At 59.8% G+C, this 14,044-nt stretch overlaps 3 protein-coding genes across 3 annotated transcripts; all 3 read right to left on the bottom strand.

Moving 5' to 3' along the window:
- Positions 1–275: 275 nt before the first annotated feature.
- LDBPK_262700 (ATP-binding cassette protein subfamily B, member 2, putative) lies at positions 276–4,079 on the bottom strand (the record flags this gene model as incomplete). The annotated part of the gene is made up of 1 exon (XM_003861806.1): positions 276–4,079. One exon carries the CDS (start codon positions 4,077–4,079, stop codon positions 276–278), a length of 3,804 nt encoding a protein of 1,267 aa, XP_003861854.1.
- Positions 4,080–5,464: 1,385 nt separating this feature from the next.
- Positions 5,465–7,948, bottom strand: LDBPK_262690 (hypothetical protein, conserved; the record flags this gene model as incomplete). The annotated part of the gene is made up of 1 exon (XM_003861805.1): positions 5,465–7,948. One exon carries the CDS (start codon positions 7,946–7,948, stop codon positions 5,465–5,467), a length of 2,484 nt encoding a protein of 827 aa, XP_003861853.1.
- Positions 7,949–10,058: 2,110 nt separating this feature from the next.
- Positions 10,059–11,810, bottom strand: LDBPK_262680 (hypothetical protein, conserved; the record flags this gene model as incomplete). The annotated part of the gene is made up of 1 exon (XM_003861804.1): positions 10,059–11,810. One exon carries the CDS (start codon positions 11,808–11,810, stop codon positions 10,059–10,061), a length of 1,752 nt encoding a protein of 583 aa, XP_003861852.1.
- Positions 11,811–14,044: the final 2,234 nt, after the last annotated feature.

Genomic DNA, 14,044 nt, shown 5'->3' with positions numbered 1-14,044 from the left:
CCCCCCCTGGAGTGAGGAACACAGAGACACAATGACACGAATGTCAGCGGTAAGAAACAAAACGGTCCCAGAGAAAGCAGCTCAAGAGACGACAGCGGGAGACAGAGAGTGACACCCGCAAACGCACATCATCTACATTCAGTGGACTGCAATACAGAGCACGAGGGGGGCAGAAGGCAAAACGATGCGAGCAGAGGCATCAGACTGTCCCGGTAAAGAGCAATAGGAGAGTGACGGCGCTGGCCTTCAGAAGGGCACAGCCTGCACCGCTTTCTTCACGTGTGGGCTAGCTCCCATCGAGATTTGTACTCACCGTCCTGCGCCAGGAGTTGTTCGTGTGTGCCCTGCTCGATGATCTTGCCACTGTCCAACAGCACAATCTGGTTACTGTGGCGGATGGTCGCCAAGCGATGGGCGATGGCGACCGTGGTGACGCCGAACCGCCGCTGGAACTCGTCCAGGTTGCGCTGCACCCGCACCTCTGTTATGTTATCGAGGGCGCTGGTAGCCTCATCGAGCAGCAACAGCTTCGGGCAGCGAAGAACGCCTCTGGCGATGGCCACGCGCTGCTTCTGCCCGCCGCTGAGCTGCTGGCCCCGGTAGCCCACCTCCGTGTCGTAGCCCTTCTCCATGTTCATGATGTCGTCGTGGATGCAGGCAATCTTTGCCGCCTCAATGACCTCCTCCTCTGTGGCGTCCGGCAGAGAGTACTTGATGTTGTCACGAATGGTGCCGCTGAACAGCGAGGGCTCCTGTAATACAATGCTGAGCTGGTCGCGCCACGTGACGAGGTCGAGGGAGCTGAGATCTTCACCGTTGATGAGCACCTTGCCCGTCGAGATCGGGTAGAAGCGGGCCAGAATCTGCACAATGGTCGACTTGCCGCAGCCGGTCTGTCCCATGAGGCCGTTCGACGAGCCTGCCTGAAACTTGAGAGAGACGTCGTTGAGCACCTTCACCCCCTCCCGCGCTGGGTACGTAAAGCCGACGTGGTGGAATTCGACGCCTATCTGCTCCTCAAAATTGACCTTGCCGTACTCATAACTGTCTACCGCCGGTACACGGTCAATGACGGAGAAGACACGGTTCGACGACAGCCGCGCATCGCGCAACTTTGTCGCGAAGCTGCCTGCCTCCGCCCCCGCCAGCGTCGAGCCCATGGTGACGGCCATGGCAGCGACCAACACGTTGCTGAAGTGCGTCTCGCCCCTCTCAATGAGGGTGCCACCGTACCAAAAAGAAAGAGCCATCGAACCCATCAGTGTGATCTCCGTCGCACCGGCGAGGATGCTGACGAGAACGGCGCGGCGCTCGGCGGTCTGCTCCGCGACGTTGATGGTGCGCTTGTACTCCTTGATCATTCGATCCTGCATGTTGAAGGAGGTGACAGTGCGGATCGAGCCGAGGGCTTCGCTCACCACCGTGTCGATGCCACTCTCGCGAACACTTTGAGAGTCGGCAAAGAAGACTTGCTGCGCGATGATGCTGCCAACAAAGAGCGGCATAGTGGCCAGGCACACGAGCGCCACCTTCCACTCCATTGTGAGGCCGATGGCAATACCGCCGGCGAACGCGCAGACAGACCGGAGGCGGGAGCCGAGGGTAGGGCCGTAAAGCTGGTGCACCGACTCACAGTCGCCAGAGAGAAGGGCCGCCAACGCACCAGGGTCGCGGCGAGGCATGTCAAAGAAGGTTTGGTCCTGTCGAAGAATCTGCTGGAACAGGATCGTGCGCAGCTCACAGGTCAGGTACTCACCGACGTAGCCGTAGAAGCCCGTAAGCACACTCCCGAGGAAGTAGACAGCGCCCAAAAGAATCAGCAGAATCACGTACAAGGCTATCTGTCGCTGCATGTGCGTTGTGTCTTGCGACAGGCGGTAGGTGCCGAGAGTGTTGATGAGCTGGGTAATCATGAGACTGACACAAGGGAAGACGATAGCTGTGATGATGGAGCCCAGAAACCCCAGCGCAATCGCCCACCAGCGACTCTTCGTCATTTTCATAATGCGCCACATCGACACGCTCGTCTTTCGCTCCTCCCAATCGGTGCGGTGGATGAAGGGGACGTCGTCGACGTGGGAATACTGGCTCCACCGGTCGTCATCCTCGTAGAAGCCGTTGCAGTTGGAGTCCCAGGAGTCGTTGCTGCTGTAACTGTCTTCGGTTGAGACGCTGCCGCCTGTAATTTTGTCGAGGGCTCCTGGGTAGAGGTAGAAGCTCGTGTCGTGTACCACAGTACGCAAGTTTCCCGTGGAAGGGTTCTGCATCATGACCATCGAGGCAAAGCGGCCGTTCATGCGGATGAGCTCGTCATAGGTACCGCACTCAACAATGCAGCTGCCGCCGTCGCGCGAGCCATCGAGGAAGTAGATGCAGTCCATGTTCGAGATGGTAGCCATTCGATGCGCAATCGTGATCACCGTCATTTTGCTATGCTCCGTAAGATCGTCTATGGCGCGCTGCACCTCCACCTCGGACTTTCGGTCCAGCGCGCTGGTCGCCTCGTCCAGGAGCAGGATGTCGGCACCGCGCACGACGGCCCGGGCGATGGCGAGACGCTGCTTTTGCCCACCGCTCAGCTGGCTGCCCAGAGAACCAACGCTGGTGTCGTAGCCGCGTGGCAGGGCCAGTATCGTGTCGTGAATGCGGGCCTGCTTACATGCCGTCACAACCTCCTCAAGGGTGGCGCTGCGCCGCCCCATGCGGACGTTGTCGAGAACGGAGCCGGAGAACAAGTTGGGCTCTTGCGACACGATGCCGATGCGCTTGCGCCACGACCTGAGGTCCAAGTCGCGGAGATCCTGCCCATCCACGGTGACGGCACCCTCCATGGGGTCGTAGAAGCGCTGGATGAGGCTGATGATCGTTGACTTGCCGCATCCTGTCGAACCAGAGAAGGCGACCTTCTCGCCCTTCCTAATCGTGGCGCTCAAGCCGCTAAAGATGAGCTGGTCTGGACGCGTCGGGTAGGCGAAGGTGACATCCTTCACCTCAATGCACCGGCAAAACGTCGCCTCCCTGCCAGGCCCGTGCAGGTCAATCGTCGGTTGCTCATCGATAGTCGCAAAGATTGGGTACGCTGCTGTGCGCGCCTCCACAAAGGAGATGAGGGCTGGGAACACCTGCCCAAGACCCATGGCGCCGTACATCACAGTCAGAAAGGCCGCCGAGACGGAGCCAACGTCGGTGCGGCCGCTGTGGACAAGGTACGCAGCAAGGATGAAGGCGAGCCCAATGACGCAGAGCATGATGCCCATCACGGAGCCGCCGGCCATCGCCACAAGAAACTCCTTCTTGATGCCGGCCTTGCGCGAGCCCACTATCGTTTCTGAGAAGCGCTCCGCCTCGTGCATCTCGCGGTTGAAGCTCTGCACTGTCTTGATGTTCTGCATGACTTCCTGCGCAATGGCGCTCGCCACCGCATACTGCTTGCGCGTCACAGCAACGTGGCGGGAGGACGCGGCGGTGAGAAAGTACACCGCCACCGCGATGAGCGGGAGTGAACCCATGATGAGGAGCGTCAGCTCCCAGCTCGCGATGAACGCAAAAACGATGCCGATGAGGCCGGTGCCGAGGTTCTCGATCCAGCTGGCAAAGCGGTCGTTAACGCCGTTGAGGATGACACGCGTGTCTCCAGTCAGGCGAGAAATGAGCTCGCCGGGCTTGCGCTTGTCATGCCAGCCGATGTCCTGGTTGACGACAGCGGAGAAGTAGGCGCACTTGATGCGGCCGACCAGGCGCGTCGCGGTCACTTGGTACGTGGCAGTCTTAATGAAGACAAGCACCATGGAAAGAATGCCGATGCACACCATCAACATCGCAAAGCTGCGCGTCACCTCCGGCGCGGCTTCGTCGTCGTACGCGCTGTTCGTCATCCGTCCGAAAAAGTACATGAAAAGCGGCGTGGAGCCGCCCGCGCAGAAGGCGGCAATGCTCCCGACAACGACGGCAAACCACTCGCTGGAAGCGCGATACCGCAGGAGGGTTAAAATGGGCACCTGACCCCTTAGCTTCTCGGACACTGCTGCCTTCGCATCCTGGATGGCTTGCTTGGCCTTCGCCTTTTTATCGGCGGACATGACTCGTGCCGAGCTGCGTGCGCGCCACGCCGTCGAGCGCCCTACGGAGCAGAAAGCGAGGAAACGGAGCAAACAAAGAGAAAGGGGAGGGTGCAGAGCCACATCACCACTGTAAAGGAGGAGGGGGCATCAACGAGGCACAGCGCGTAGAGGAGTGCGAGTTGTTTTATGAATGGGCGCGCACGCGTTGGGGAGCGAGGGAGAAGTGGGAGACGCGAAAGCAAAGGAGGCGTGGTGAAAAAAAATGCCGATAGCAGCGAAGTACCCCAGCGCAGCGCAGCTTAGGCAGCAAAGCGTGCGTGCACAGCTCCTCCTTGTCCCCACAGCAGCGGTGGCTTTCAGCTTTTCCTGGAGAACAAGCGAAGATTCCCTCTTCTCTGGGGCGCTTGCGTGGCCGAGTCATCACAGAGTCGACCCTAAACGATGCAATGCTGCTTCGCAGCGTCGATGTGAAACGCACGCGGGGTTTCCGTCCACGTGCACCTACGGTGAGTATTGGTGCACGTGTGTGTGCGCGTGCTTTGGCGCAAGGTGCTGACGCGCCTAGCGACAGCAACATGTGTAGAAAAGGGTAAAACATAAACCTCAAAAGGAGCTCATGGCAGACTTACGGCTAGCACATCTTCGTGCGCGTGTGTGGGTGTGTTTGTGTAGTCAACTGTGGAGTATATCGCGTGGAGTGCACTGTGGCGTGACTGATGTCAGCGTTTTTCTGGGAACGGCTGCTTGGGCGATCGGTAGTGGTCCACTCACAGCAACTCCCATGCATGACAAGGGCAAAGGCTGAGGAGAAAGCGCGCGCGGCGGCGACCCGCCATCGGCATCGCCCCGGCTGCGTTCCTTCCTCTTTGCCGCTGCACCAACGAAGGAGAGATGACCACAAAGAAAAAAAAAAGAAAGAGACCATGCCAGCGGTGATAGCTCGACGGCGCATCCAGACAGATACAGACGCAAGGGCATGGGAAAATAAGGACATCTACTGTAGTGTATGAAAATCACAAGCGCAGCGAAGCAAATGCGCGAACATACACGGATAGGTAAGCGGCCAACGGATGCAGGGCGTGTCAATGACAAGGCGACAGCCACCCGGATGCCGGCCAGGATGATTGCATGCATGTGTCCGCACTTGTGAGCGAGGTGTGGCGGAAACCGAATCTAGGAAAACAGAATCTGGTCGAGGAGAAACAAAATCTCGAAGTATACTCTAAATGATGTGTGCCGGGCGCGGCGTATGCCTGAAAAACGGGCTCGCTGCGCATCGGCGCATGTGGGGAAACGGGCGGCACGAGGATGCAAAACGAGAGTCTGTTAGGGACGCTCGAAACACCTCCGTGTTGAGGGTGCGGAGATGTGCCATCGCCGTGCGCAGCCTTTGTCCGCTGTGGCTACTGAATCTTAAGCGGGTAGATTATCTCCACCATCTTTTCCCAGTTCCACCCGTTTTTGGTGCTGCGTGCCTCGGCGTTGGTGCACAGAAGAATGTCCGCCTGCTCCGGGTCATCGACGAGGATCGCACCGCCCTCCTTGAGCAACAGACTGGCGGTGCTGTAGTGCTTACAAGACATGAACGCCTCCGTGAGGGCGATGCGCTTCTTCAGCAGTGGCGGTTCCTCGTGCTGGAAGCCGTAGTCTTCTTCACGTAGCCACGTCTGCTCTTTCAGGGAGTCCACCACATAGGACTCCGGCAGCACCCAGCAGCCTCGCACAAGCGCCGTCAGAAGCTTGATTGTGAGCTGGCCATTCGTGATGAGGTGGGTGAGGTTGGACGGCACCGGCATGTTCGACTTGCACTCCGCTATCGCCACGTTTGGGAGCTGCTTCACGGCGAGCAGGACGTCGTTTCCGTCAAACCCACTGATGGCGAAGACGCGCGCGTCCTCAGTGCGGGCGCGTTTCATCGAACTGCCGCCGGTGGGTGCGTACGATTGACCGGAGGAGACACTGCGGTGCTTGCCATGGCGGGACAGCGACGCGGCTGTCGCGTTGGTGTGCAGGGTCTGCATCGGTGAGCGCGACACTGCCTGCGAAATAACGCGGCGCGAGAGCTCCTCCAGCTTCGCCTCCAGAGCGGCGCACCTGTCAACGGCGGCGCTGAGCTCCGCTTCGAGCGTGCCGACCCTCGTCCTCTCCGCCTCAAAGCGCTGGCAGTAGTCACGCGCCATTTCCTCAAAGCGGCGGCGCTCCCCTGCCTGTGCTTTGAGCGCCGTGCACTCTTCCGTCAGTGCCTCTGCCTGCGCACGAAGGTCGCGTGTGGCGGCGAGGCCGTCGTCCGCAGACTTGATCTGCTCTTTGCGAAGCGCCGAGAGCTCGCCTTTGCTTTGCATGAGTGTCGCCTCTAAGGTGCGGATGCGATCCTTGGCCTCGCGGAGGTCCTTCGAAAACTCCTCCTCCATGTCGCAGTTCTGCCTCATTAGTCGCTCCACACGCGCTGCAGCTTCCTCGGCCGCATCAGCGTTCAGCTGCGCATCGCTCGCCAGCTGGGCGTTTTCCTGCTCTGCCGCAACGCAGCGGTCTTTGGCGCGCAGAAGCTCCTCTTCTGCTTTGGCGAGTTGCCGCTCCCGCTGCGCCAGCACACCAGCTACGGTTGAGAGCTCAGTTGACACCTGCGCAAGCTGGCGACGTAGCGACTGCGCCTCCTCCTCCAGGGACGTCTTGCTTCCCCGAGCCTCGCGGATCGCCGCCTCCATCTGGAGTTGGAGCTCGCACTGAGCAAGACGATGCTCCTCAGTGAGGCGCCGCACCTCCTTGGCACGATCCGCAGTTAGCTGTTTCACGTCTTCCTGGAGCTGGCTTGCCGCGTGGCGTGCCGCGGCTAGCTCCTCTGCCGTTGTCCTTGTCCTCTCCTTCCACAGATGCAGCTCCTCTTGCATCTCTGCGATAGCCGCATTTTTCGACTCCGCCACCTGATGCACGCGCTCCTCGTTGAGAGCCTTTTGCTCCTCGAGGTACGTCGCATTCTGTCGCTCCTGCTGCTGCACAAAGTCGCGGTGCTGCTGCTCCAGTGCATGGCACTCCTTCTGCAAGGCATCAATTCGCGCCTTGCAATCGCCCACCACGGCACGCGACTTTTCCAAGTCCGCAAGTGCGGTGGTGAGCTTCGACTCCGACAGCTCGCGAGCCTTCTCTGCCTGCGTCGCCTTCGCGGTGAGCCGCGCCAGCTCCTCTGCCGCGCCTGCCAGCTCCTCCCGCATGGACTGCAGCCGCGCCTGAAACTCATCCTCCTGCTGCTGTGTCATGTAATCGAGTCGCTTTGCGTTCTCCTCGCGCAGCTCGTCGATCGTCTTCTTCAAGAACTCCACCTCCTCCGCGCGAGTGGCGCCCTCGGCCGACATCTTCGCCTCCAGAGACATGCGCGCCTTGTGCTCCTTTTCGGCCCGCTGCGCATACTCCTCCACCTCGTTTTTGAGGTTGTGGTTGCTCGCTTGCAGCAGCTTCATCTCCTCCTGGGAGCGTGTGAGCTCAAAACGCGCAAAGTCGAGGTCCTTCTGAATGTCAGACACTTTCAGCAGCTCCCGCTTCGCCTGGCTGTAGCGCGCACGCAGGTCGTCGTACTCCTGCGCCGAGATGAACGCGGAGTTGGAGACAGAGGCCCGACTCGGGTACCGCATCGACGGGCGCTGCGCAGACGCGCGCAGGAAGCTGCTCGTATCCAGCACCATCTTCGTCAAGTCAATCTCCACTCCAGCGGTGGTCTTCTTCTCCAAGGCGGGCGGGGGCGGAGGCGGCATGGCATCCTCCGGCGACGCCTCAGTGTTGGTGGATGGCAGCGTGCGGGCAGTAGCGGGGACAAGCACTGGTGTCGGTGCGTCTGCCCTGTCCTCCTCTTCTGGGATCGGGTCAGGTAGGGTTATGCTCTTCTGGAGCCACATGCTGTCTGTCTCGCTCATTTTTGGCGCGTTCTGCGCTTTCTTTACTGCCAGATTTCTTAAAGTGGATGACGTGACGTGCGTGCGTGCAACGTTGTGTCGTGCGTGAATTCTAAAGTCAAGACAACAACGAAGTGTAGAGCTGTGGCGACGTGATGAGGTGCTCGTCAAGGCTGACAGAATCAAGCAAGATCGGAAACGGCAGACGGCACGTTTGCGAGCACCTGTATTTGTGTGTGCACGGTACAGAGCGAGCCCGTGCAGAGGACAAATATCGCGCGCACCACCTGCTGCCACGGAGCCCGGGGCCTTCTCGGTGCACGTAAGATTTCTTCGTGAGTGTCTGCTTGACAGATGTCACAGAGGTAACGAGAACAAGCAGTCCACGATCCTTAATTCGAAGAAAGAGCAGGGCAACGCGTCACTGCGGCCATGGCCGCGTACGCACGCGTGTGTGCGTGTGTGCACAAGACGGCGTCGAAAAGTAACGTGATGCAAAAGGTTGGAGGAGCACCACGCGAGTATCGGGTAAGAAGGGCATTATGTGCAAGAGCTGCAAAAATATTCAGGCCCACGTATAGCCGAAAGAGACACGCTGGCAGTGGCCTTCACGGCACACACGCTGGTGCGCCAACTTAACGCACCGGCAGAAGTGGGCTAAGCGCGTCGGACACACTTCATGACTGCAGGAAGCTGAATCCACTAGTTTTTGCTTCGTGCACATCCACGCGCGCGCGCACACAAGATCAGTTCCTCTATGTTCTCGTGCTGTTTTTGTTTTTGTTTTTGGAGCGTGCCCGCGTGTCGTGCAGGTGCACATCATCAAGACTCACGGCAAGCACGCCACGACACCGGCGCGTATGTGCTTGTCCCGTTTATCAGTTTAGCACGTAAAGAAGAGGGGCTTTGTGGTGGAAAGAGTGAGGTAGAGAACGAAGCATCCAAACGAGGCGCCAAGCCCTGAAAATGATCTGGCCAGCAGGTGAATCAGCCTTGTCAGCCGAGTCCCACCACGACGGCCGCTGCCACATAGCTCTCTTGGATAGGATGAAGCCAAAAAAGAGGCGACGCAGTGTATACCAAAGGATGCCTTTCCTTTAACGCGTTCATCCCCCTAATACGGCGTGAGCTCACGCTGCCCGGCCTGTCACAGGCCCCAGCGCGTGGCGCGAAGCTGCAGAGGACCGCGTGACAGCAATGAGCCGACTCAGTCACCTGAGCGCGGTCTCTGCCTCGCAGCTCGCCTCACAGCCGCTCCCATTGTGCCAGTCGCCACCTGGTCCATCCCCCTCGCGGTGACCCGGACACTCCCCACGCGAGTGGGCAGCGTGAGGGCCGGCGGTGAGGTACCTTCGAGTCACTCTGACACTTCGCCCATCACATGGATGGTGCAAGCGCATGCTCACGGTCGCAGGTCGCTCCGACACAGCGCCACCCAGGGCCGGACCGCTGGCATCAGCAGTGATACATCGCTCTGACTGCCCCATGACACTGGTACGTGACCCTGTCATCACCAGAGGTGGTTCGGCAGGCTTAGAGAGTCGGGGGGAGGGGAGGGGGGAGCTGTTTGGCCTCAGCACCTAGGGTGGTGGTACTGGACCCTGAGATACCACCGCGCACTGAGGAGTGTGCCGCCCCTTGTCTCGACCCTTTATCCAGTGCGGGAGCGAAAAGCATGAGAAAGAAGAAAACAAAGAGGCGCTGGGCAAAGAGGCCGAAAAAAAAGTGCACATAAGCCCCAGCAGAACGTGACGAGAGTGGCGCACGAGCGAGAGCGAGAGTGCGGGAGTGAGGATGCGGACTGACAGAGAGACATCCCACGCATGACGACACCATCGCATGACGCTAGAGCACAGCTGCACGTCTGCGCAGAGGGGAAGAGAGGCAAACATGCGTTTCATACCCTCATCTTAGCTATCGCTACAGTCCTATTCGTCCTTCCCCTTGGCGCGCAGCCCGGCCGCCTACTGGCAAGGAGTACTTGTCTCTCTCCCCCACCGTCCTCCACCGGCTCCCGTTTCAGGTCTATATTACATGCATAGCAGAACCGCGAGCACGCCTAGTTGTACGGTGACAGCGAGGAAACGGCAAGGAGCGTCACTCCGTCTTCCGTTCAGAGAATATTGGGGTAGTACTGACGAGCGAGAGAAAGAAAGTGAAGTCGATCCTCCGGCTGCACCGGCTGCAAAGCAGAGGAAGGGAATAAGGCGTGGAGACCACTGCGCCGCTCCTCTGGCGTCGAGTACGGCTCCAGCGAGCTCGGCACGCTGAAGGTAACACCGTACTTGGTCAAGGCAGACGGATTCACCTTCACCTCTTGCACGATGCGCTCTAAGGTGGGGTAGTCGGCAGAGCGTGCAGCGCTCACGTACAGGCCTCGTGTATCGGCAGGGCTCACGTGATGCTCCTTCAGGTAGAGCGGCAGCATCCGCTCCGACTTGTCGTAGTCCACATAGACCGATGAGGTCGGCTCCTGGTACGGCGCGAAGAGGCCGTGTGAAAAGTGCGACGGGCTGAACGTTGCAGGGACGTCGGAGATGATGCGGCCTACGTCGATCTTCCTCACACTGTTCGTGCGATGCACCCGGCCAGACGGAGCCTGCGCTGTTGGATAGCTGTCCAGTAGACGCAGGAACTCGCTCACATTGGCGGCTGTCACATCCACCTGCATGCCGTCGTTGACGAGCTCGACAACACGTTGGCCGTCCGGTACACTGAAGGTGAGGCCGAGCTGCGCAATAGCCGCGCTTGGCACCGCCCCGCGACGGAGAAGGTTGACCTTGTCGTGGAACGAGCTGACATCGTACGGGCGACCAATGTGCTGGACAGCGGGGCGGCTACGCCGTTCGAAGCCAGCTGCCCCGCCGCCCATTTCCGTCACCATTGCAGCCGGTGGAACGACACTCATCGTCTGCACATCCGATGCGCGTGCCATGGGGCTGAAGAGATCACCCGCGAAGTGGCCTGGCGAGTAAAGGGTCGACTCGCGATCGGGGTCGTAGCCGGGCGCCTGAGCCAAAATAGAAGGAACGCTAGACGCCGCAACAGAGACGACCGGCGCACGGTTAGGCGGGTACTCGGCAGTCGGATCCTTGTATCCCTGCCGGCCCACCACACCCGTGGAATGAGAAGACGGAGGCGACGGCTGTGGCTGGCTCGCACGGGCGTTGCGGTACCGAGCAATGTGCGCCAGGTAGTGAGGAAAATCCTCGTAGCGAACCGTTATCCAACGCCCGTTCGGGATGACTTCTTCCAGTGTCCCGTTGGGCAGCGGCACCACCCACTTGAGGCCGGCCTTCTCGAAGTGCTCTCGCGGCAACTTGGCGAGCTCGTCGACGTGTCCGAAAAAGTCGTCATTCGATGTCGCGCCGAGCACCACCGAACGCTTGCTCTCCGTTACCGGTAGCGGCGGCGGCGGTGGGGCAGGAGCTTCAGAGACCGATGCCTGCGCGTCCAGTGGCGGGGCCCCAGCTGAGGTGCCGTCGGACTCCGCTGCGGTCGTACCACAGCCATTGTTGATCGCACCGCGCTGCGACAGCGGGGCCGCGCGAAGCTCCTCTTCGAGATACTGGAGGATAGACCGCCCCACGTTCAGGTGGAAAGCCTCGGCAATCATCGCCACAGAGATGCTGAGCTTTCCGATCAGCAGGGATACCTCGTCTTTTTCAAAAGGCGACATGCTTGACGAGGACGTGAACGCCATTGTAGACAGCTCTCCCATGACAGCCATCATGCGCATCAATGACGACGCCACGGTTGGTGTGCTATCATTGCCGCGGTCTCGCCTATACGCTTCGTAGTACCGCTCCGCAAGCCGCTGAAGCGTCTTCGCCTCCGAGTCTGTTGTACAGGTCTCCTCCGTCATCGCCCTACGAAGCTGGCCGCCGTCACGGTTGGGGGCTCTCCGTAACACCGGCAGTGGTTTGGAACGAGTAATGTCCGTATGAGCCCGTGCAGTGTTGTGTGCGAGCCCACAGAGCACTGGCACTGACCTCGCTTTGTGCGCGTGTGCGGGTGGATCTGCCTGCGTGTGCGCGCGTGGTGCAGCTAGAGCGGACGCACGGCACACGCGCAACAAGAAAGCGCAGAGGAAGCAGAGGGGGGCGCCGACTGCCGAAGCGATTGAAGGGCGCTGACGTGAATAGGGTGCAGGAAACGACTGAGTGTGGCGCGCCCTACAACACAAAGAGAGCGTCAAGCCTTCCGTCGGACGTCGGAGCCGGGTATGTGTAGGTGTGCCTGTGCTGCTCTGACTGTGTGTTGGGCTGCGCAGTGGAGAAAGATACGCCAACGGCACCCGGCGGGCCGCGGAAGCCGTGCGCAAGTGCATCCGTCAAAAGATAGGAAAATGTGAAGAACAAGGCAAAAGAGGGCAAGGAGGGCGTCCAGTGCGGTGTGGCGAGCGAAGTCAGCGTTCGCATCTAGAAGGAAGCGCCATGCACGGCTCATGGTTTTGAGCATCGCCGCACCGAAGAGCGATACTCAGTTGCACACAATGAGGGAAGTACACCCGCCGAGTTCGCGCGCTGATTGAAGAATGCATAATAGCCGTCCCAACAGCAGGGGTGTGGTGGCGCATCATCGCGGTCGAAGCAGGGGTACCCCGAGAATGCACGATACCACAAGAAGCGGACATGCTCGACAATGCTGCGTGAAACTCAGCGCACGCCTTAAGGCGTTCCTTCGGAGTCGTTGGTGAGATTTTGGGTGCAGTGGCACCGCCATAAATCAGCGCTCTGGAGAGGCGCAACACGAGCCCAGTCTTATCAGAGCGCCCGCGCAGGTGCACATGCAAGCACTCAGATGTCGCGGCGGCGACGGCTCATAGCTGCGGTGCGCGCCACCGGCTTCGACTGCTTCACGGTGTGGCCCTCATCCACGAACCGAAACCCTTGTAAATTGCCGGCAACATGCCTACCAGCAGTGCTGGTGAACTCGTAGGGCCCTGGCGCCCCTTGTGAACTTGGAAGGGCGCTGTGGTCGAATGTGTTCGACGATGGCCCGCTGCGCGCCGGCATTTCTGTCAGCGGGTGTCGACCTTGTTGAAGAGCAGCCTCTTACGCCGAGCACTAAACCACCGCTTCGGTGGCTTCGATACACAATGAGCATGCGTGGCTCTCTACAACGGAGGAGGGAGAGCGAGAAGCAGCTCTCAATGAGCGAAGAGGTGAGAGGAGACGCGAGAGAGAGAGTGCGCTGGTAGCGATAAAGAGGCTTTGGCATCATCAAGCGCAACACAAGGCACGCCATCCACATGCGCAGAGTGATCCCTCACCCACCATGCCCGTTTCCCTGCATTCTGTCGGGCCTGCAGGTGCTCCCCTCGGCATTCACCAGAGAGAGAGAATAACAAAACACACTGTTGGTTTTACGTGATTTATGCGTCGATCCCGGCCCATCAGCCTTCGCCACACCCCGCTGAATGCGAACCCACATTCTCCGATCGACCTGCGCACGCTCACCACTCACTCTTCTATCAAGCATCTCTCTACGCCTCCACTTTTCGCCGTTGAACACGTCCATGGGTAGAACGCTGGTTTGAAGGTGAAATAAGCACTGCCACGGCAGGCGCTTTCCATGCCGTATGCGATGTGCCTTGCCCTCAGAAATGCGCATATCATCGAACCTGTACTACCGCCTATAATAAACGTCCCAGAAAGACACGGAGAGACCCTTTCTGACCTCCGTGCACACCACGGCGCACCCACCACACACGCAGCCACTCTCAAAACCCACGAGTACAGGCAAAACATAAGTTTGAACAAGACAGCCGAAACGAGAGAGGAAAAAACCAAGGCTGCGGCGGGGGCGTGTCCCCCAGACAAAACCGCCGAAAGCACCTCTGCGCAGGCGTGCGCGAACAAGAGCCAAACAGGCACAAAGAGGCTTCTTCGAAACACGTCACTCCCAACAACAAGTTCGCAAGCGTACGCGCGCACAACCACAGCTCACCACACCTCTGTCGCACCGCGGCCCCATCCGGGTCGTCACGGACGAGCCGGCCTGTCGTCGAACTGGGTCACGCGTCTAACAGACTCTGCCCGTCCCTCCTCGCCCCCTCCTCGCATACCTGCCGCGCGGTCGGCGCCACACGGACCT

Source organism: Leishmania donovani, chromosome 26 (assembly GCF_000227135.1).
Source record: "Leishmania donovani BPK282A1 complete genome, chromosome 26".
Lineage (NCBI taxonomy): Eukaryota > Euglenozoa > Kinetoplastea > Trypanosomatida > Trypanosomatidae > Leishmania > Leishmania donovani.
Note: the sequence above shows the minus strand (reverse complement) of the source record. Positions and strands in the feature narration are given on the sequence as shown.